General features: G+C 40.2%; 1 protein-coding gene across 1 annotated transcript in view; it reads left to right on the top strand.

Moving 5' to 3' along the window:
* The window catches only part of LOC131955709 (centrosome-associated protein 350), an 82903-nt gene that overhangs the window by 32031 nt on the left and 25817 nt on the right, over nt 1–25055 (top strand). Inside the window, exons 5-7 of the mRNA XM_059319932.1 lie at nt 11272–11350; nt 18493–18686; nt 18991–19912. Of these exons, the coding sequence (XP_059175915.1) occupies nt 11272–11350; nt 18493–18686; nt 18991–19912 (1195 nt within the window). The remainder of the gene's footprint in view (nt 1–11271; nt 11351–18492; nt 18687–18990; nt 19913–25055) is intronic.

The following is a 25055-nucleotide window of genomic DNA, read 5'->3' as shown; positions in this document are numbered from 1 at the left end:
TTGCATTTCTAGTTTTCATTCAACTTACCCACGTGATACAAGTACACATAAAAGAAAACTCTCGGGTGTCTACTCTAGCAATTAATCTGAACGCTGGAGCTGTTATGACAGTTAATATAAGACATGGCTGGGGAAAGTTCGACCTTCCCCCATTGTGACAACCGCTATCTGATAGTCTCTGGGAGACACGCTAGCTGATCGATATTCGAAACTGGCACCAACTTCGATACGGGCGGAATTGTTTGTACATTTAATACCTTTAGCCAAATCTTGATTCCTCCCACTTCCCCCCTTCAGTCTTTTAGAAGTGTGGCTGTTCGTTTTTAGGTTCCCACCTTTCGAATAGCCGAGGGTTTTTTGTTTGTCTCTTTTTTAAATAGGATACCCGACGTTACAGATCAGCTAGTGCAGTGGGCTCTCTCGTTATACATACAAAAATGCTAAAATGTGCATTAAGAGATGTCATGCTTTAGTTTGTCGTTGATGCATTCGGCGCACGATTTGGGATTATGTCTTTAGATAATTTTTTATAATTTAATAACTAATGTATTGGGTTGTTTTGTTTTTTATTTTATTTTATTTTTAGAATGCGTGTGTAAAATAATGTGCATTTGGCTATAAACACGTGAATACTTGAATAAGTGTGAACGTTAAGACTATTTATTTTTCCTCGGTGTTCTTTTGCGTAAATATAATGTATTTTTTCTATCGCGTGGGTTGTATTGAATGTCCAGCTTAGTGTGAGCTAGTTTTGTGTTACATAGTTAAACTGATTGCTTTTACTAAGGTACTATCACAATTTTAATTGTAGACCAAAACACGATTTCTAGTTCTCTGTTTATCAGATAAGAAACAATTATGAATGATTGGTTTACATTTTTATAGCCTTCCTATTTCACCCAAGAAGTATATACCTACATGTAAGGTCAAAGTTCAAGATAGGGCTTGTACTTTTACCATAATACCCCAATTTGTGTCAGTAGCACACAGCTTATTGCTTGACTTGCATGCACCGGTTGGTTGAGTTTTTGAACAACCACTCGCTTGTTTGTGGAGGTCGTTGCTTGTTACAATTCCAGTCTATTTCGGTCAACGTTCCTTGCTTCTGATCTCTGGGTATTGGGTTTATGTTCAGATAACTCGCGCTTGATTTCAAGCTATCTGTAAAAACAATATCAAGGTGCTCCCACACTTAATGGTTGTATAATCTTTAAATTAAATTTTGCAGTTATCTCCCATCTTGACTTGCTAATTATGTATTTACTTTTGTGGTTTCTGTCGTGTTAGAACCGCTAGCTATTTTTTATGGTGGTAGTGGAATGTACCTAAGCCTATCATATCAAGGGGAGCTAACAAGTGTCAGATCAAATTTTTATTTAAAGTTTGTGTGGCAGTATTATTGGTACTGGAATTATATTTAAAATACATACATTGCAATTTATTTATTTTTAAAAACTATTCGACAAACTAAGCAGATGCATAACCTTTGTACAGGCGGCATGAAATTTTAGATGCTGTTTGATGAACCCTAATCTGTCATCGGGAAAAAAATCATTTTAAATGCTTGGCTTCTTACAGTAACGTTTGTCCATAGAGTTTCAATGGCCAATGCTTTTTTCAGATGGCGGCATTATATAAGTATTATTTTAACTCACTTATCTCATAATTACAAAAAGGTTAACCATTTAGCCTCAGAATAAACTTATTTTCAATCTGTATTTGGTGACGGCGTGGTGGGGGTTGTAGAGCACACAATTGGTAACCCAAGGTCCAGAGTTCCCTGACTCTAGTAGATGAGGCTCGTTAACTGGGGACAACTGTTGCTCAGTATAAATTCCGTATCAACGTGTTATATGGCACATGACATGTTGTTAGTATTAATACGCAATACTTAATTATGTTTGAAAAATATTACCTCCATTAATTAAAAAATAAAAACAAAGAGAAAAAACTATTTGATCTTTCGTTTTACTTTTTATGGAAAACAAAAGCGTTTATTGACTGCCTCGAATAACTAATCTGCCAATCCCTAGGCTATTGTAGCTACTGTTTTATTCCCTCCACACCCCCTACCGTCCGCTGTTCCAGCAGATCCAGGAGCTATTGGCATAGCCTGTCTTTGAGTTGGACGTCAACGCCTTACCTGTTTACCTGTACGCCGCCACTCTCACTGCCTAGCTTGAGTTGTAACGTGGCCACCCTGCCTAAACGTTCTTTCCCCTCGTCTTTGACTGCAGTTAACGCACTTCGTAGTTTTGTCTGCCTGGAATTGGATTTGTAAAATTTGGATTTGTTTAGGATAATCTGGATATTAAACCCTTTTCGTGCTTGGCTTTACATGCGTATTAGCGGATTTCGATTATTTATTTTTTGGCAGTGAAATGGGACATTTATTATATAGGTAAGTTATATTACTTATATAATTTGACTAAATGACTGAAGTTTTTAAATCTTTTTTTAATGTGAAAATTGCAATGTTATATAACTGCAACTCATAGACACATTTTTTAAAAATATTGCAAAGGAAATATTAAAAGAAAAAGCTTAGTGTAGAGTTTTTACCTGTTATTGGGTGTAGTCAAACTAGCGGCTCCTAAACTGGAAGCATGAACTGATACTTGGAGAAGCGAGAAATGTTTTGCATACATGAATCTGTCTCAAAGTATATAATAATTATATTGTCCTATATTTTGTTAATTAGGTGCCACCCATTTATGACGTCCACGTGGGGTGGAGAGGGGGGGGGGTCCTCTTGATCTGCCTCATGTGGAGGTGTGTGTCGGGTCCATGTGGACGTCCACGTGTTTATTCATGTGCAACAAACACACCACATGTAGCAGGCGTACCTAATGGATACATTCAAACTACGTTTGTGTTTTTTGAAAAGGTGGCCTAAAAGTATCTGCTGTTAGAGAGTCATTAAAAAAAAAATCGTGAAGCCGACGTAGTTTACAAACTTTATCTAATGCCGCGTACGGCTGAGGAAAATAATATTTTTTTTATATACGGAAAGTGTGTTTAATTCTCAGTATCTGTTTTAATCGATATTGTAAAAAAAAGCTTTCATAAAAATATATCTAGAGCTCAAAATATATATTTATTTTTCTAAGCACATTCTTGATCTACTTTTAATAGGGGTAGCGCCATTATCAGAACTATGAAAGAATTTAAGCGATTTAACAAAATGTTTTAAAACTGCTGTTTCCACTCGAGACAGTTCAATCATTTTGCTTTATATTTTTTGCACAATTATAAATGAAAACTTGCTTTGATCGCCACGTTTATATAATTCTGTTTTGAAGATCAATCTTCGAATATTCTAATGTTAGTAAATACAACAAGCATCTTATTTTGATGTTTAATTCATTCAGCACTTTAATGTTGGTCAACAAGAACGTGGGAAGGTTGTTTGATGGACGATGACATGACATTTACAGCAGTGACAAATGCTTCTGATATCCAGCGCGTGACTTTTATTTACAACTTTACCTTAGACTCAGTGTGTAGACAGTTTACGGGCTCGATTACTCCGGTTATATTTTCTTGTAATTTTGGTTTAAGCTTATATTTTATAAGTTGAACTCTTTCTCATCTGCCCTATTGACCGCTCAGTCCAAAATAAGAGTTTGTTTTTTTTCTTTTATATTTTAAACTAATTGTATTTACACCATCGTCCAACACATTAACCTTAATTACGAACAAAGCTGATCGCAGCATATACATGGAGCTAGATCATGTGCCAAGTAATCTCCCCTCTGATTGAAACTTAGCACTGCGAGTCCCCAACGTAAATGTACAGCTTTAATTTGTTCAGATAGCTGGCGACCTGTGCCATTCAGCTGGGTTCTTATCAGCACCGTCGTAGGCCTGAACACCCTTGAGATATATCTACTTCATTCTTGCATTATACCCTTAAGCTTGATTGTATTGTATTTTTTTTTTACCCATAGGGGTTTCAAGAATGTGCAAACGCGTGCGCTTTACATAGATCTAGAACCCCGCTTGCCAATTTTGGTCGCCAAAATCATTTCGAACTCGCAGAGGGAAGGGAGGGGTGGTTATTGAGCTGTCGATTTTAAAATAGATTGTAAAGGTTCTGTTTGTGTCTTGGTATGCGTGTGACGTCATAGCTGATAACGGTTGTAGACGCAAACGAGAGTGTTGTCGTTACGTCGTGGATTCAGCCCGCCTGAATGACGTGTGTTTGGATTTAAGAACTAAGGACATTGGGTGAGGAGGAAATCGTGTTTTACCCTTTGAGGAGCATTGTTCACTTATAATGTTATGCGTTAGATTTAAATCTTTAAAAAAAAACCCTGACACTTCAAATTTTTTTTTACAGAAATATTTCCTTATATTGTATAATTTCTACCAGGCAATGGCTAAAATACTTTTGGTTTGTGATTTTAATACTGGTTATCTATCGTGTTTCCGACATGATTTTTTTTATCCGGGCTAGACTATGTAAAAACATACACCGAATTAAAAGAACATGCTGGCAATTTAAAATAATTTTTAAAATTACATTAATGTAGGTATAGCTTGGCGTTGAAGTGGTTACCTTCTCTGAGAAAACATAAACTAAATAAGTGTCTGCATCATCACTTAATGATCAGACGGACTTGTGGGGCTATAGCCTATGTGTTTGTTACGATCGGTGAACGATCCTAGAACAAGAACGACTTGCGTTCAAATACAAATGACAAAGATGTTACTGGCTTATAGATCGTCTTGCTTTATTGGGTAACTGATTGGATGAAAGTAGTGGCGTACAAAGCCTTCATAAAATGTCGTGGCTATTAAGGATACCTTGCTGCTTGTAATGCATTTATTTAGCTCTAATTAGAAATTCACTTCACAGCCAATAGAGCTGTTATTTATTTATGCCACTTAAAAAATATTTTGCGAATGCTTTTTAGTCCAATGATATTCGATTTTTGTGAACTCTTCAACCGTGGAGATTTGATCAGATTTTTTTTCCACGGCAAGAAGAGGGTTCTGTTAGATTGTAATCTGTCGGGGGAAAAAACGGGTTAATTAATTTATAAATAGATTGTATCATTAGCATGACCTACAATTGACGACTGAAAGTTTCACTTCCTTTTGGTATTTTATTACCCGCTGGTCACAATGGAAAGGGGGGGGGGGATCAGGGCAGGGTGTGCCCGAACCTTAAAAAAAAAGAGAGCGGAGTGGGCACTCAAACTTGGGCGGGGTGACGAACCTTGAAAGAGAGGGGGGGGGGGGAGTACTCGAACCTCAGTAGGGGGTGCTGAGCCTTGATTTAGAGCGAGGGGGTACTCGAACCTAGGTAAAGGAGGGAAAGAAGACCTAGTAGTGTCATATAAGGAATACATTACACCATGAACGTTTGCATGAATGTTAACAGGTCGGACGGCAACAAACATCAATCACCAAGGACGATATAAGAGAAGAATAAACAAATGGCCGAATTTCACAAGTATCTATGTGGGTTAACCGCATGTTTGATCTACATTTTTATTTGGTTGTATTAAATTCTTAAGAATTCTCTTTTCCTTGTCCCTATTCTACAGGGTATTTTTCAAGTTTCGTTGAATTAGGGGCGTAGAGCTCAGTGTGATAGCTAAATATTATGCTGCCTGATCCACGGCTAGACGGAAAGCTTTGATCCACTGCTTTGTCTTTGTATAGAGGCGTATAGAGGCTTTAGTGCACCGTTTAGTTTGTTAAGCTTTAAGGGCTGTGTCGATAATATACAGTCCAGGTATTTCATGCACAATATATTTACTCGCAGTTTATTGACACTATTTTCTGGCTAGCTAGTTCACCGTCACACAGTATCAACCCTGTACACCATCATAAATCATCACCCCTATATTGACGCATGTGTACCATAAATGTTCAACACATTGGCGCGTGTGTGTCGGTTACTATCAAAACACTGATGCATGTATACCTCTCAACGATAGCTACCCTTTATTGACGAATGAACATCATTCCATTTTCTATACCCAATAATGACTGTTTACGTGTTTATACTACCTTAACATGTGTTCTATCAAGTACAGTTACACCTCGTTACGGATAACAACAGCCCCATTTTTACCTGTTAAATTACCCCCTCCCCCTCTCCCTGTATAATACATGTGGCAGATTATAGGTTATTTGTTTTAAGTGTGTGTATAAATCACCTGGCTTCTCTGCTGTCAGCGTTGCCTAATTAAACCATTACTCGTTAATTTACTGGCTTGTAGAAGTAAGCGAGATAAGACAAATTACTCCACGACATTCCATTGAATTTGTTTTCTCATGCAGCCATATCTGTCCCTGTTTTGGTTGGCTTTGCCTGGCTTTTGATCTGGCAAACACACTGAGTTGTGGGTTAATCTTACGTATACTGTTGGCTCCTGCACAATGCCTTGTTTGTTTGGGGAATATACTGCTAGATTTATGCAGCAGTTTCTCACCTGCTATTTCTGTACTGAAGATAGTTTCATTCAAGGCCCACCCTATCGATGTGACTACTTTATTGTGAGCTATTCCTAAAATGTAAACCCGCCACTAAAATAGATGCGTTTTTTTTTAAATTACAATATGCCTGGCTTTGACGACGCATGACCATAGGGGTGGTGGGGGAAGTAGGGAGAAATTGCTTGCCGTCATTTATGGATGACCCCCCCCCCCTACGGTTTTACAAAAAAAAACTGACAGCCTTTTTACTTTCTCGTATACGGAGTATAGAGAAAGTATTGTAATTGTGCAAAACATCGAAATCGAGATTTTCACAAATCTCGAAGTTTTACACCTCCCTGGGTCGGAAAAACTTAATTTTACAATCGTGTCTGTGAACACGATAACTTGAGTACCGTTTCAGCTAGGTTGACGAAATTTCATAAATAAGTATTATATTAACTTTGTAGTTCTGTATCAACTTTTCAGAGAATTCCGGTAAGCGGAATTGAAATTTCTTCTACATTCGGTTTTTCAAAAGCCTATGACTTGAGTACTGTTTCTGATAGATAGATAGATAAAATTTCACATATAATTTTTAACTTGATTCCTCGGTCTTTCTTTATAAAGTACTAATGTTCCGCACTTGTATACACAGATTATTTGCTGTTTACTTGGTGCACTATTCTTTTTCCTACGAGATTCTATTCTATTTTATAAAGTTTAAGTATTTAAACATTGATTTTAAATCATGTCTATATCATGAGTTGCCATACCCATTAGTATTTTTTAAGAATATTTGAGACAGTTTAGGGGGAGAAACTCCTGCTTTTTTTTCCGTAGATCCTGTATGTAGCGGCAGTTGTATTGAGTTGTTTTTTTTACGAGACTTTAATACTCAGCGGAACAAGAAAATGTAACTGTTTCTGCAACCCTTGAGCTCAGCCTCGCCATTCTTTGATCTAGCTAGTCATCCATTTTAACCACATTCAACCCCCCCCCCCTCCATTTTACAATACACTCCGAGCACCACTGTTTTTTCCACACTTCAGCCTTTTTTTGTCACATGCATTAAAAACACTACTGCATCTACCTTATGAGTCGTAGTTCTTGATACGTTTTCTCATAATTATGAAATAGCTTAATGTAACAAAGAGAACAGATTTTGACGTATTAGATTCTCAATTTTAAAGTTACCAAGTTTTCCATAAATAAAATGTATAGCAAGATTATTGAAACTTGTGACAGATGTATTTATATTTAGCTTTTTCTCCATTTTATGTTCAAGTAGTGCATAATTTTCTTCCCAGCATTTTATCATAACTGAAGCCATATTTTTTTTTAAACTTGAAGAGTGCTTGAAGAATATATGACTCGGTGGAATGTAAAGCCGATTTTCGAATGAGAGGGTCGAGTTAGGGAGATTATGGGTTCCACAGCTCTGTCAATAATCATTGTTTGCTTGCCGTTCATTTAAATAACAAAATGCTTCGATTGTGTTTGGTAGAAGAGAGTTGTAGTACGGCGTTGTAATAAAGTTCAGTGCACAGTGTTCGGCTAATTTCAGTTATATGTTTTTGAAGAATATATGACTCGGTGGAATGTAAAGCCGATTTTCGAATGAGAGGGTCGAGTTAAGGAGATTATGGATTCCACAGCTCTGTCAATAATCATTGTTTGCTTGCCGTTCATTTAAATAACAAAATGCTTCGATTGTGTTTGGTGAAAGAGAGTTGTAATACGGCGTTGTAATAAAGTTCAGTGCACAGTGTTCGGCTAATTTCAGTTTATGTTTTTGAGTCAACGTCTCGACATGTCGTAGGCTTCATTATTTCGTCTCGTGTGTTTTTTTTTTCTTGAATTACACATTTAAGGGCAATCTGTCTTGTCAGTCCACGTTTAAATCATTGTAAAGTCGCACAGTTTTGTTAGTTTGTCTTGTCGCTTTTAATTGTCAAGTTTTGCATACCTAAATAATGTAAAAACTAGCATTTAAAAAATAAGTGTGAGATTAGCAAGACGCTGTCCAATATTTCAATCAGTATTTTACCAACCAAAGAATAAAGTTATCTCAAAATGTACAGTGACAAACGGTTAAGAAGAAAACGACGCAAAGATGTTGACCCGTTCAAAAGAACCCCGTCATTACTACTACCGATAAAACATCTTCAGTCAATTGGGCTCCCGACAAAACGACCAGTTTATATAAGAACAGGCAGTCGACAGAAATGCTCGTGGCTAAAAGAATGGAATGATTTTGACCGATCATTTTTGTCCCAAGCCCTGGGTATGCTGAAAGGATCTTTAGTCACATAATGAGCTGTATCCGCTCCTTCTACGGGGGAGGTGACACAACCCAACAGAAATGGCACATGACTGTCTTTTGTTGAGGAAATTGTCTTGCTTCTTTCTGCTGTGAAATTAGGGTTAATGTTGATTCAAATTTCACTTAACTTTGGTGGCTATAGATTGAAACAAATGGTGTCATAGTTTGTTTCTGTATCTTTAAAAAAAAAAACGTCAGTAAACAGTTTAAAAAAACCATTGGCTGTAGCTGTGAAATAGCTTGTCATAGAGTCGTGTAACCCGTGCCGCTGACAAGATAAAGGCCACTTCACTCTGGCAGCTTAAAGATGTGTAAATCATTCGACAATGTTTTTGTTGCGGCGTGCATATTTTTTTTAAACATTCATCGGTTTTTGCTTATTTTTGGGTAGGGGTTTTATTAAAACTGTTGTTTTTAAATGGTAATGGTAGTTGCGTAGGTTTTGGATACCTAAATTGGCTTCTGGGGCATTCTTGGTGCGGCTTGCCATATGATACCTTTACATGCTAAAGCAAGAGAAGCAGGTGAATACTGTCTAGGTTGAGGAAGAAATTATCTGACGCTGGGAAAACCTGAGTAGAGAAGTTGCCTGGTGTGGCCTAGCTTGGTAGTTTAGTGTCTTGTGGTACACATGACAAAAATTTGACCAAAACTAACTCATCGGTCCTCTTTCTTACACTAGTACATGACACTGTGTCCTAGTGTTGGTGTCTTGTGATACAATAAACATGACCAAAATTAACTCATCTGTCCTCTTTCTTACACTAGTCCATGACACTGTGTCCTAGTTCTATTGTCTTGTGATACACACAATAAACATGACCAAAACTAACTCATCTGTCTTCTTTCTTACACTAGTACATGACACTGTGTCCTAGTTCTATTGTCTTGTGATACAATAAACATGACCAAAACTAACTCATCTGTCCACTTTCTTACACCAGTCCATGACACTGTGTCCTAGTGTTGGTGTCTTGTGATACACACAATAAACATGACCAAAACTAACTCATCTGTCCACTTTCTTACACCAGTCCATGACACTGTGTCCTAGTTCTATTGTCTTGTGATACAATAAACATGCCCAGAACTAACTCATCTGTCCACTTTCTTACACCAGTCCATGACACTGTGTCCTAGTGTTGGTGTCTTGTGATACAATAAACATGACCAAAACTGACTCATCTGTCCACTTTCTTACACCAGTCCATGACACTGTGTCCTAGTGTTGGTGTCTTGTGATACAATAAACATGACCAAAACTGACTCATCTGTCCACTTTCTTACACCAGTCCATGACACTGTGTCCTAGTTCTATTGTCTTGTGATACACACAATAAACATGACCAAAACTAACTCATCTGTCCTCTTTCTTACCCCAGTCCATGACACTGTGTCCTAGTGTTGGTGTCTTGTGATACAATAAACATGACCAAAACTAACTCATCTGTCCTCTTTCTTACACCAGTCCATGACACTGTGTCCTAGTGTTGGTGTCTTGTGATACAATAAACATGACCAAAACTAACTCATCTGTCCTCTTTCTTACACTAGTACATGACACTGTGTCCTAGTTCTATTGTCTTGTGATGCACACAATAAATATGACCAGAACTGACTCATCTGTCCACTTTCTTACACTAGTACATGACACTGTGTCCTAGTTCTATTGTCTTGTGATGCACACAATAAATATGACCAGAACTAACTCATCTGTCCTCTTTCTTACACCAGTCCATGACACTGTGTCCTAGTTCTATTGTCTTGTGATGCACACAATTAATATGACCAGAACTGACTCATCTGTCCACTTTCTTACACCAGTCCATGACACTGTGTCCTAGTTCTATTGTCTTGTGATACACACAATTAATATGACCAGAACTGACTCATCTCTCCACTTCTGTCCTTAGCCTCAGCTGTGCATATTAGTTGTATCCATTTACAGAAAATTCGTTATTATTTAAAAATTGTTCCATTTAACAATGAGCCAGTATATTTTAACCAAGGGAGGTAAATCACGATTAAACTCTCATCTATCAATAGCTTCCCTTTTTTTTATTGATTTGTTCTTTCTCCGTTCATCTGATTTATTAAGCAAGCCACGCGATGGTAACAAGAGAAAAACCAACGCCTGACAATGGTGTTTGTGTTGGGTATTTACTTAACTGTTGACCAATATTTTAGTCAGTCAACGCCTTAAGTTAAATATGGCAAGTAGGGTTGACGTGTTGCTAATGCATTCTCACCGGTTATGTTTTATTTATTTAGTTTTGAGTTCAGTTTACTTAGTTTACTGTAGGATTGTACGTTACTTGTTGCAGGAAAAAGCTGTCGATTAAGTTATTTTATGTGTTTGTGTACTGTAGTTGTCGAATTGCTATGCCATGAAACTACGTGTTTCTTTCCTAGAGCCAGGGGACAGCTAAATTATCGGCTGACTTTAATAATGTTAGGTGTTATACTTATTGTATGTGTTTGACGAATGTTGAAATGATACTTGTTTCTTTCAGAGCCAAGATGCAGCGAAAGTATCGGCTCCCTTAAGTCCACACCACTCTGGATCACGGCGGAAAGTTAGTCGCGCCTTGGGTAAGTCGACAACAATGTTACGCTATAACATGCTTCTGTGGTTTGTGTAGTCTTCTTGCTTTGGATGTAGCTAGAGTTGAATATCCCACACGTCTACTTCTTTCATTACTACATCGATGTCCTGTGTTTGACAGCAAGGAATAGTGTTATGTCCTCAAAATTACTATTTTCTCAAGTATTAGACTTCCGTATGTCTTGCTATACCACACTATTGTATCTTGATGTAAATAATATTGTATTCTCAACTTGTTTTCTTGCGTTTTTTATGGTCTTGTTCTACTACAGCAATGTGATTTGTTGTACATTCATGTAAGTCTAGATGCAGATACCATTAGTGTCCTCAACCTATTTTCTCATGTTCTAGAGCAGGGGTCTCCAAACTTTTCAGTCCGAGGGCCGCATTGACTATCAAATTTCAGTTCGGGGGCCAGTTTCTTCTAGGCATGTCTTTGATTTTTCTGGGCAAAGTTCCTCAGCCATCACCAAAAAAACAGTTTTTCCGTGGACAAAAAGATCCCCGCGGGCCGGATGAGAGGGCATCGCGGGCCGCATGCGGCCCGCGGGCCGTAGTTTGGAGACCCCTGTTCTAGAGGTTCTTATTATACCGCAGCAATGTGAATTGTTGTAAGTCAAGATGTGATAGCATTGTAGGTCCTCAACCTATTTTCTCATTTACTATATGTTCGTATTATACTGCAGCAATGTGAATTGTTGTAAGTCAAGATGTGATAGCATTGTAGGTCCTCGCCGTAACTACTTCTATCACGTTCAACTATACAAACGGTACCACCTGGCACTTCAGCGATTCACCACAGCAGTCACTGAAGTCAGAAGAATTCTCTAGCTGGCCGTGGATTTGAAGAGTGCTTGTATAGGAATAAACACCTGATCGGTGCAGATGTATTTTCAAACCCCGTTATAAATTTTCATAGGCACATAACCACTTTTTATCGATAGTCAAACTGGTTAAAGCACTTGAGCGACGTCAAAAGGTATTCTAGGACTTGTTTTGTGCTGCAGAATTTCCCATCGTAAAACACCAATGCCTTGGCGATTTTTTGCGATTCTCTTTTCAAACCGTAATTTTCAGAGGTGGCGTGTAAGCTGTTATTTATTGTCCATACATCAATGTTTCATATCAGTAATTTGTATGTGTGAATACGTGACGTCGCTTCATAAAGCACCCAATATATCTTTATATGTAAGCTTAAGAGGTTTTTAACGGAATCTATAGCTTATAACCTATGCACAAATATTTTATTTTTGCTTAGGATATTAAAGATTATATATCTCGGAGAACTTGTGTCAGTATATATGAGTGTCATAATTCTGACGGTTGAAGTTTATACCATAGTATACTTGAGATCAGCAGTAGAATTGTATTCTATTGCTATTTGCTAGTTTTTACGTTTGTTTTGTTGAGTAATTTATTGTCGTTTCCCAAAAGATATATACATTTAAAAAGAAAATGAATGGGTAAAATCTCTGCCTGTCAGTATAGTTAAGATGCTGTGGATGGTCGTATTTTACTTTATAATCTCATAGTTGTCTATGTCTACTTCTCAACTAGTATTTTTACTAAAATAGATGTAGACAAGGAATTAAAGTGCTTTTACGGTATAAAAATTTTCTTTCTTTGAAAAAAAAATTCTTAAAACAAAATGTTTACAGTATTAGTAAATATTACTTTAAACAAAATATTATTGGGGGATACTGAAGAGCGAAGTAAGCTGCAACATCCTTCTTAGCAGATATTATTTTTCATGGGGCTTTGCTTGCGTATATCCTCGTTAAACAGATAAAATGTTTACGGAGATTCCGAATTTGTAAGAGATTAGCGTATAACGATAATAATAAGATGGGCAATGTTTTCTCCCTAAACTCACTGGACCCTAGAGCTTTAACCACTGACCATACACGGCATGTGTACTGTCGTGTAAAAGCCCTTAACATTAGCATACTGTAGGCTCCTTTAGCACACTCTAGTGCACCTCTAATGATTAGTCTGCACCGATGAGGACACGCTGAACTTAAGCTCCCAGAACTGGAGATCCCCTTTGATAAATAGGAGACGACTAAGGCAGGAATTTTAACTGCTCCCCCTACCATTTAATTTTGGCTTTAGTAAATAGATCGTATCTAAATCAAGTAGAAGAAGAAATAAACGATACTGCCGGTTTTAAAGATATACCGCCAGCCCAAAGGCACTGTGAATGTTTGATATCTTGGTCATACTTGAGTGTTTTATTGCTGGCAATTGTCCCAGTAGAATCCATAGCCCAGGCCGGTTCTAATAACTTCATACAGATGATTGCAGCGTTGGAGGCCTTCATAAATGCTGGGTTTACAGCCGGACCAAATGAATGCGGGGGGAAACTGCTGCCTTTCAGGCTAGCCAAATTTAACGACGCCACCTTATTAAATCGATCCCTCCCCCAATACCCTGCCCGACCTTTATGTCGTTTTGTCTCCTTCCAATACCAAGTTCCATAAACTGAAATGTATTAAATGTGATTTGGAGTAACTTGGTATTTCAGCGTGAACACTGCGGTTATGTGAACATGTTATTATATTGGGTGTTAGCTTGTGCTCGGCCTTTTCACACTATAAATTAGGTTAGACTATCTTGGGTTAGGTTAGCTTGTCCAGCGGTCCCTCTAACAGAAATTGAAAGAGATCGTGTGCAACAGGTATTTTGTGTGTGCGGTCTTCTAAAAGTTTTATAAAATGAAGTATGCATTTTACAAAATGACTGCCGGCGGTTAAAAACTACAGCGCGGCCGCGCAACCGCGAAGCTTAGAGGGAACATAGCCTGTCACCCCATTAGGACAAAGATCGCCGAAACTTTAAGACATCACGACTCAGGTAGTTCCACAAAGTAATCCTCTCTAGATCTCCACGTCTCCAGATTTCGCTCAGTCTGCATGTTATACTTTTGCTCTGTGTATTATAGATGAGGCCCTTTTTTGGAGTAAAGTTATTGCCGCAATTTACTTTAATATCGGCACAATGTCTTCCCTAAAGCATTAAGATAATCAGATTTATTAGAAAACCTCTGCCTGTTAATAACAGGTCGCTCTAGGGTAACTGATTATAACACGGCCAGTAATCAGTGTTTCTTCCAGACTTTTTCTCCGAAGGGGGGGGGGGGCACTTGAAATTTTCGGGGGGGGGGGGGCGCGGACACTGTTAAAAGTATATATTTTCTATATAAATTATATAAATTTAATTTCGTTCGTGGGGGGGGGGGGGGCGGTAAAAAATTTTTCGAAGAGATGCCTGGAAGAAACTCTGCCAGTAATCGTCCCCGTCTTAGCTTGAAGGCTAACGGTATTTTTTTTTAGTAATGTGTTAAGACGTTAGTTTTTGTCGTAGATTTATATGAATACAAGAACACGTTGTCAGTACAAGTGTCATGCCCAAACATTCCGAACACCTTTATTTAGCTGGTCACTTTACAAAGACGTTTAAAGACAATATCGGAAACTTCTTCAATTTACTACAGTGGTTTATATTGTGTAATTTAGTAGGAATCTTAATTAACGAACTAAATTTAGATGAAACGCTTCGAAATAACACTGGCTGTTGTATCGTGATATTAATAGCACCAGTTCAGCTGTGTGTTGGTTAAAAAAATTAATGTTTGTGTCTGAAATGTTTCCTTGCCTTAGAAGTTATCACAGGTAAAACGGAGTAGGTAGTCTGATGTTTGCTAACTAGCGTGTGAGGCGAGGTGTATCTGAGGATTTCTGTTATGTCCACCACATGTAAACCCTCTCACATTCTCAGCGTCTGGCCCCCCGCCCCCCATGAATGTGCTAGCCAGGGAGCAATCAAAGAGAATTGTTGTTGCATTTTCCTTCCTCGCTCCAGTGGTGATACACCCGTGGGAAAGATATACTTGCTAATTAATAATTATTACTAGCTTTTTCTGTGATCACAATACTTGGTCAAATAGTTTCACTCGGTTGCTATCAAAATTAATTAAGTAATTATAGTTATTGAATACCAAATATAATAGACCATATTAAGAACTTTTTTTTCAAAGTGTTTTTTTCTTTCTTACGTAAACCTTCAACGGCGTAGTCCTGTTCTGTTCTTTACCAGACACCGTTATTATAAAGGTGTAATATTTGATTTACATTAAGTGTGTAACATTTTTGTATGATAAAACTGCTTTAGCATGCCAGAATGAAATTGCTAGTCGTTTTTACACGAGTTTCTTTCCTGTATTCCTTTCCTCTAGGTTTAAAAACTATTAGTTTAATTGCGTTATCTTACTGTCAAAACAGTACCGGTTTCCGAAGTGCATTTAAAAAAAACATATTTTACTAGCTTGTTGGTGTTCCAGTGTTTAATTGGTGCGTTGGCTTGCTTGTATTTTTGTTCAAGTGGGTTTTGTTTTAGCATACGTTTGTGCCAATGTGTCTGCCTAAGTTTTGGTGTATGTCAGTTGCATGCTTGTGTTTGCGTGTTTATGAAGCTTCCTATGTGTACTTGTGCTGTGTCCTTGTATGTTGGGGTTTTTTTTTTGGGGGGGGGGGGGTATCTGTATTTGCTTCTACATAATCTCTTGGTGTATGCTGGTATTTGTTTGCATATATATATATATGTTCCCTTGTGTGTGTTCGTTTGTGTTTATGTTGTCCCTTGTGTTCCTGTGTTTTCCTATCAACACAGACTTTTAGAACAAGGCGTGTATGTGTAGGTCAACCCCCCCCCCCCCCACCCACAAAGACAAGCAACAAACCCACACACATACGTTTAAGACAACCTGTGTATGTGATAATCTGACCCCACGTCGAACGTGCGACGTACCCACCCGTGCCCTCATCAACACGACATTTACCAACAAACTCCTTCCACCCCCGCCCGTTGAAATGCTAATCGAGCTGAATCACGGGGACACAAGTCATCCACGGCTGGACGCCTCCTGAAAGTGCTGGCCCTGTACAGCCTCGTGACTGGAACAAATCCAGCAGAAGATTCCATTACCCCTTCTATCGTGTTATCTTTACCTGTGCCCATACTACCATGCCGCCATTAAACTACACCGATTTATTTGAAGACCCTGAATGAAAAGAAAATGACAGTTCCACTTGTGTGTCGAGGTTTCGGCTTTTCATATTACAAACCGTTTGAAAAATAGTTCACGCTTTCCACTCTGCTCACATACGCTTTGATAAGATCGCAATTTGGCTCCACGCCAGTGCTGACTCTACTGCTCTGTACGGCCTGTGATTCGTACCTTGAACGTGTTTGGAGAAAATGGCATTAACTCCGGCATATTGAATATAAATGTGATATTCTTTTTCACGTGGTGGAGGTGTGATGTGTCTGCATGGTAGAGTGAAAAGCTTAGGCTTTTATCGACCATAGTCTTCATTTGTGTATACAGTACAAGGTAGACTATGTACGTAAACGTTTTTTATATGTTTAGTTCCGGAGTGTGCAACATCGGACTGCGGAAGTATTCACTTAATTTGTGGCACCGCGGGAATTTTAGTTTAAATAATAGATGTGTGTGTTGTGTGGTGTCTTAAAGAATATGTCCGGGTGTTGTGTGCTGTCTTAAAGAATATGTCCGGGTGTTGTGTGGTGTCTTTAAGAATATGTCCGGGTCTCGTGTGGTGTATTTAGAATAGACCCGTGTCGTGTCTTAAAGAATAGACCCGTGTGTTGTGTGCTTTCTCAGTGAGTGAAACACATTATCAGTACTTGCTAGAGAAGTCTACACTGTTGGATTAATATACTCTTCACACGTCTTGCAGAACACTTGGTATCTTGTTCACAAATTACAAGTGCATTTATGTTTCACTTGCACTTCCCTTTTGTTAAAAATATTAAGTTGAATTGAATATCTATTCGGAAAACAATACATGCATGTCAGTTAAATTAATGGTGAATGTTATCTCCCGTAAAATGGCGTGTAACTCTGGAGCATTGTCGATTTGCTACATGATGCATGAGCAAATAATTGTTGACTGGTATCGAGGAATAAAAAATGAACTTGGGCTTGAAGTCGATCTCCATTGACTTGCCGTAAAAACTCTAGCGCGAGCCGCCCGCTGCTCAATAGGGACTGTTAGCATTAGTAGGCGACCGTTCTTGGTCGCGCCGTGCAGTCAAAGGCAACAAGTGGGCCTGCCAAACGGTTAGCGTTAAGGAAATAGGAGCCATCGTTTAGGCCACGGTTCAACTATAAATACCTGAGTGTCAGGGCGGGGAGGAATCGATCGCTGTGCCGGTGTTGTTTGCTTGACCTGGCTACAGGGCTCGGGGTTAAGACAAATTTTCAATATTTGAATACTTATAAGTTGATCAACAGGTATGGAAGTGGTTGGTTAGGGGGGGGGGGGGCATTTTTAGAGAGACATAGGGTACACGGTGGGGCATAGCCAATATGGAGGGTTAAAGGGAATCTACACACACACAAAAACGGCGAATATATTATAGGGGAACGTGGGCAATATGGAGGAACTTGTGGAATATAGAGGAACTTATGGAATATAAAGGATCTGTGGGAGTATAGAGGAACTTAGGGAATATTGAGACTTAAGGACTATTGACGGACGTGGTATGGAGGGACGTGGGGAACGAAGAGTAACATGGGGGAAATATGGAGGAACTCAGTATTGAGACTGAGGCTTTCTTTGATAACCTGCACATGTCAACTACGTAGTATACGTCGTTTATAAATCAGCAGAGCTGCCTTGTGTATGCCAAAGCCTTGAGAAACATGTACACTATCTATTTATTACTCCCTTATCTTTGCTGACCCTTAACTGAAGATTTAACGAAAAATGCTATACAGTGCAATACAAATCTGCTGCCTTTTCCTTGTAGTAAGGGTTTGCTTGCTTTTTTGTAGCCTATACTTACGTATATGAACACTATCTGATCTTGATTGACAGCGTTTAACTCATATGACCAATATACAACAACATATTGCGAATAAAACACAGGTGTGTGCAGAAAGAGCAAAAGCGTGGGTACAAAATATTTTTTGTGTGCGCTATTCACTTAATTGGTTACTAGGTTACATGTATTTTTAAAAAAAATATTCATAGCGGGTGAAAAATAGTACGCAGCCGCCCAGCTTAGTGTGAACAATGGTTGTATGTTTGATTGTTTCTTTTAGATGAAATCAACTTTGAAAATGGTGCAGTTGAGGTAGCGGGTACATCAAAAAAGATAGGCCACCGCGTGGATCACACCTCAAGGACATCGGCCCGTGCACGCGACCCCGTCCGTGTTGTAAATCACGACCACCATGGCCCCAGGGAGGAGAGTCCAAAGAGAGTTGACTTCTCCAAGACGCATCAGCTTAGAGAGGTAATCTCTTAGGGCACTTTGAGTATTTGTGGTAACCGCTGCGACCAGAAGTTTGTGAATTGAAATGCCAAAGCTTATTTTGTTTTTCTTATCTCAGGACTGTACTTGTGCAGGTGGGGGATGGAGGTGGTCCTCTAATATTTGATTAACTTTTAGTTTTTTATCAAGATTTTTATTTTGTTTTGAAATTGATTGACAATGCTGGTGATTGTGTTTTAAGTTTTTATATTTTATAATGCCACTTATATTGTATTCGTATTCATACTACCATCTGGTTGTACTGTTTTCAATTTTGAACACACAGGTGAACTGGGATGGTACCTATCAAGACAGCTTGGCATACCAGACAGAGTTCCCGGGCAACACCAACACCACCAACTCAACCATCACCAACAGCAGGGACATACGTGAGACGGACATTCATTTCCTCAACTTCGCCCACCACCCCACCTCGGCGGTGCTCACCTCCAACGTGATACCCCCCAGCAGTCATCTCGCCACCTCACCGCCTTTCGCCCCGCCGCCTTCTGCCTCGAACTCCATTTCCAACTGTCATTTATTTCTCCCTCCCTCCTCCCCGGCCACCTCATCCTCATCTTTCACCTACACCTCCGTGTCGTCGTCCTCCACCTCCAACAACACAGACCCACCCTCTGACGTGCGGTGGTTAAACGCCACCACCACCACCAAGAAACCACCCAAAACTAATTCGGTGCAGTCTGTGAATCGCGTTGGACTTGCTGGGAAATCCACAGCCTCGAAAAACCCGGGGCCAAAACTGACTCACGTTGAACTGCAGACAGTTGGGCCAGCTCGGGCGGGCCATCAACAGACACACCCGGGCCATCAACAGACACACCCAGGCCATCAACAGACACACCCAGGCCATCAGCAGACTCACCCAGGCCATCAGCAGACTCACCCAGGCCACCAACAGACACATCCGGCCGGGCCGTCGTTAACAGAACAGCGGCACCAAGAACTTTTCCAGGTGAGGAAACACGTGGAGGAGAAATGGACGGGGAAATCCCAGGATAAGGCGACGAAAGACAGGACCAGATCAAAGACTTTGGAGGATCTAAAACGTGCCACTGCTAGTATGGATTCCAGACAAGCAGAGGAGGCACCCCCGGGTGGGGCAGAGGGGTACAGTAGGACAGACGTCAACAGCCCCAGACGACCAAGACCTGTAAAAATGTCCATCACAGCGGACTTAAAAGAAGACGGTAGGTACATTGTGGTCCACTATATTATGGTCCTTTTTGTTTAGGTCCAGTTCATTATGGTCTTTGTTCTTTACATTGTGGTCCAGTAAATAATGATTATTGTCTCTTAAATTGTGGTCCAGTAAATTATGGTCCCTGTCTTTTACATTGTGGTCCAGTAAAGTATGGTCCCTATCTTTTACATTGTGGTCCAGTAAATTATAGTCCTTGTCTGTTACTGTGTGGTTCAGTACAATTTAATCCTTTTTCTTTCTATCATGGTCCTTGTCCTTTACACTGTATTCCGATAACAGACAGATCAGCATCGTTTGTAAAACCTAATGGCACGGATTACACCTATTGATTGATTTCTGACTGGTTACATTGCTGCATCATGTGTTACATTTGTAACATCGTCCCTTCCTAATTAGCTTGGTGTAAAAGACAGTATTTGATAATTAAGCTTCTACTGTTTGATGTGAAATAGGTGGATTGAATAAACTTTTGAAAGTTGGTTGTCAGAATGAAACGGTCACAGATCAAGATGGTCAGTGTATGACCCATCTACATGAAATAGACAATAAAGATGCTACAACATTGATAAGTAGGGCGGAGGAGGCGTGGGGGAAGGGGGGGACTGATCCCCACACATAGATCCGCCTATGAAAATATATGACACAGACCAAGGCGTGATTTTTTTTTAACCTCACTTGACTGCTTATTCGTTAATGTGGCGAAGACATTGTCGTTCCCCGTTTTTTGGACCTATTAGTGTGTGGCTGCTAAATAGCTACGGTATAGAATGACGGCCTATCGATTGGGTAGACCCCACAACACCCCCAGGTGCCGGGGTCTCTAGAAGGCAGGGGTATCGTCTTGCAAGTTTTTTGTGTTGTTGTATTGTCTCGAGGGAAAATATTGATCCTTGGCCGAGCCGACATGTTTGTAGGGCGGGGAGGTAAAGCGTGGCTTCAAGAGCATGTCGTCGTCGCCCCACCGTGCAGGTTGACGGCCGTGGCAAAACATCCCCGCCCCACCCCCCACACAATGTTGGGCTGACGGTTGGTAATGTGAGAAAGAAAACAAGAGACTGGCGACAATTAATCAGACGGGAAGCGTGCTCCAATGTACCAAGACGAGTTTGAAAGTTTATTAGGTGTTGTGTGTGTTGACTTGGGGAAAGAATGGGTGTACGCCTAGTACTAACAAGGTCTCGTGCCGGTTGAGGGTGGAGGCGGGCATACATATCGTCATCAAATTTTGGTCCATTTACTCCCCCCCCCCCCTTTCATCACTGACGCACGTCACTAAATGCATATATCGCCATCACGTTCAGTGTATCTTTCAGACATTTAATCTTCTTGGTGAAGGGTAGGACACTAGTACAAATACATATTTATTATATAAATTATATTTTGTTTGGGGGGGGTGCACTTAAGCCCCCACCAAAGAGATGCCTGAAAGAAACTCTGATCACGTCCCTGCTTCCCTTCCCCTCCCCCTTGAAAAGTAAGATGCTTCTTCCCCCTATTCTATGTGGTGCTTAAAAGATATTTGTCTCCCTTTATTTCTAACCTGTAACATTATTATCAGATAGAAAGATTTACGGACTCGGATCATGCTGAAAAACTCCCATTTATGAAAGTAGTGAATCAAATAATAATGTTGTTGTTTATAAATGTCGGTAAGATAGCGTGAGCCCAGTTTATGTATAAGTGTCATCACCATGCGAGTTCAGTTTGTTTACCTAAGTCTGCGCCGTACGGAGTCTATGTACAAATCAGAGACGTCAGCTGTGTACTAAGTCTAGGCTACAAGTTACAAGACTAGAGACCAATGAATGTATCAGGCATGTTGGGTCTTAGTGGGATAACTAATATTTATATGCCAAGAATATGATCTCAGTAAACTTGACCCCCTTACCTGTCTTTCTTCTTTTGAAGGAAAAAAAAAACATTTATCGCCCATGGAAATAAGACATCGAGATGTACCATAAGCGTTAAACAGATTTCTATTGTTGTAAGCGATAATCGTGTCGCACTAGATGGAACTAAATGTAGAATACATATATTAGTTTGGAAGGAGAAAGTGGAGTTTTTAAATTACCTCACCACGGAACAAACACTGGGATAAAATCGCTTAAAGGTTGACAGAGGGGAGCCTTTGTGGTTGGGCAAGTTATCAGAAAGACTGCGGGAGTTTGGCCGTCCATGCCCAGAAGTTTGTCCATCTTGTGCCTAGTGTTATATGTGACTCAGCGAGAGGCCTGTTGTCACGAGAAGTGGCTTGATGTCATCTCCAGGAGTGCGCCGTTCTTATGTCGTCACTGTCCAATGTCCAGTCTGTGATGTGACTCAGCGAGAGACCTGTATATCGGACACCATGATGTCATAACAAGTGGCTTGATGTCATCCCCAGGAGTGCGCCGTTCTATGTCGTCACTATCCAATGTCCAGTCTGTGTTATATATAACTCAGCGAGAGGCCTGTAGATCGGACACCATGTTGTCACGAGAAGTGGCTTGATGTCATCCCCAGGAGTGCGCCGTTCTATGTCGTCACTATCCAATGTCCAGTCTGTGATGTGACTCAGCGAGAGACCTGTATATCGGACACCATGTTGTCACGAGAAGTGGCTTGATGTCGTCTCCAGAAGTGCGCCGTCGTATGGCGTTACCGAGGCTTAATGAATAAGCTTGGAGCGCCGCCTTTAGTGTGTAATCCCTCATTCTACACATGTCATGTGCACGGAGGGAAGCTGCTTCACCGCTGTGAGCGTCGTTTAGCGTTAGTCCACCATCCCACTGAGCTTAACAATATATTACCTAGATCAATCAATTTTAATTTAATTTTAATTATTACGTCGTTGTTGATTTTAATTATTTTTTTAATTTTATTTTGCGTTTAAAATATTTTTAATTATGAAGACTCCTGGAATAAAAAATTATTTATAGGCAAGTTTATGTTATAGGTTAAGTCTTTACTTTGAGGAATATTTTCCGATTACTAGGTAATAAAATAGAAAATACCCCCACCCCAACCTGCTTACACACTCACACCACACACACGCGCGCAAATACACACACACACTGGCCTTTTCCCTGACGATGGTATGAAGCCTAATGCCAGTTGATAAATGAGGACTGTGGTGTACTGACAGCGGCCTGCGGTGGTCCCGCCATCGTGTTAATTGTACCACGCGATCACTTGATGGGCCCTACTCCCCCGTAGAACAAACCTGGCAGTGTTTTAAAGCGCTGCCGTCAAGTATCCCACCAGCGTGTTGCTCTCTCGTTCATGCTGCTTCAGTGGATAGCATCGCCTTTTCTTACAACACAACATTCTTTGGAATGTACGTAATGTAGAGACGAATGGATGAATAGGTTTATGTAATTATTACTCAAGTATCATGAATGCTGGATTTGGACGAAGTTTTCTGTCTTTGATCTGATGTGACTTAAAATGTAAGCCACCTCTTGAAGATTAACCGCTCCCCGTCTTTAAACATCTCACTTCCCATCATAAACCATCTCTCTCACCCCATCCCACCTCCCCTTGGTGTGACTCGCTCCCCTCCCCCGGGACCTGACCAGCACCTGAAACTGGACGGGTCACTGATATTGTCGTGGAGGGAAGGCTGAGGGTGTGAGTACTCGCTGCGCTGGTGCTTGTCTCGTCATTTCCTGGCACCAGTGACCTGCACGGTCCTGGGGTGTCAGTGGTCAGTTGATGAGCCGGTCCGTGCGAGGTTTATGACCAGCCGAGTGTTGATAGCGCTTGTTGGACTTGTGCCGTAGCGTCATAACTTTGGTTTGGGACACGCTCTTCCTCGTTGTCCTTTTGATGGATATGGTGCGTAACCCGTCCATCGTTTGCGTTATGGAAATTGGAAGGTTAAACAAAGCTAATTGGGCTAGCATGTTCACACGTATGAAGTAAAAAAAAATTGAAGACTCGGATCTATCTGTGTTACTTCACTGTTATAGGGGCCTACTGTTAAGAAATAACTTTTGTCGTATCTGTCAATTTAGTTTAGCAACGGCTGGTGTTGTTTAAGGTTTAATCATTTCTTTCCCGTGTACACACGCACTCACTCACAGAGGGACATCAACTAAATATAGAATGCTGCAACTATATTTAAAATTGGGTTGTAAAACACGTCTCCACGAGTTTAGCTGGACATTTTGTTGTACCGCTCACTCTGTTAAGATTTCTGTAGCATTGATCAGTGAAGAATGACACCTGCTTTTATTTTATAATGGGGGGGGGGGGCTATATATAACTAAGGCTAAAAATGTACTGTATTTTGGTTACTCCCATAACAGTCTTAGAGCGACATTAGGAACTTTTTTGGCTTAATTTTTTTTATTCTTTTAAATCACGATGAAGTGTATTTAACGACACGTGCCCACATTTTAAAGTTTTTGTTTTGTTGTTTGTCACCTTTCCAGCTGTGCTACAACATTAAGCCCGTCTTGTAAACAAACGTATGTATATTATAGCGCCCGTCTTTGGCTTGTTGCCTTGTTTTTCTCCCACGCTTCACGGGAGCGCAGAAAGTGTGAATTGGCTATCATTGATGGGGATAATATTTGTCTAACACTGGCCGGACCAACCACTGATCTTTTCTTCTCTTCCCCGGCGTCGCCATTGAAGGTTGCGCGACAATCAAGTATCAATATTGTATTGTTGGGGGCTAACCGATTCCCTTTACGGCGAGAATAACAACCCCATCGATGATTACGTGCTGGCCCATCCATCAATTTGTGGGGGTGAGATGGATCCACCACCGCGAGACCACGCAGTGAAAGGGCCCGTTTTACCCCACATCAAGGGCGAGACCCCGCGATTCTTAATTACATCTCAGGCAGCGGGGGCAGTTTTCGCGTGGTCAAATCCTTAATTGCTTTCGACTTCTCCAGGGGCCGTTTTTTTTTTTCTCTCCAGCTCGCCGGGGCGTGGCTTTTTATCTCGCGCTTCGTTCACGCGCAGCCGCGCTCTCTGATTGGTCAGCGGAAGGATGGAGATTGTAGCGTAAAATGTGTGGAGAAACAGTAGTATTTCCGTGGATACATGTAAATAGTTTCTTCGTGTTGTGTGTTCGGCTCGGGAATAAGTTGCGGGATTCATGTGTTGATATTTGGTAGAATTTTTGCTCTCAAATG

This window comes from Physella acuta, unplaced genomic scaffold, assembly GCF_028476545.2.
Source record: "Physella acuta isolate Inbredline_101_S28 unplaced genomic scaffold, ASM2847654v3 ptg001095l, whole genome shotgun sequence".
Lineage (NCBI taxonomy): Eukaryota > Metazoa > Mollusca > Gastropoda > Physidae > Physella > Physella acuta.
Note: the sequence above shows the minus strand (reverse complement) of the source record. Positions and strands in the feature narration are given on the sequence as shown.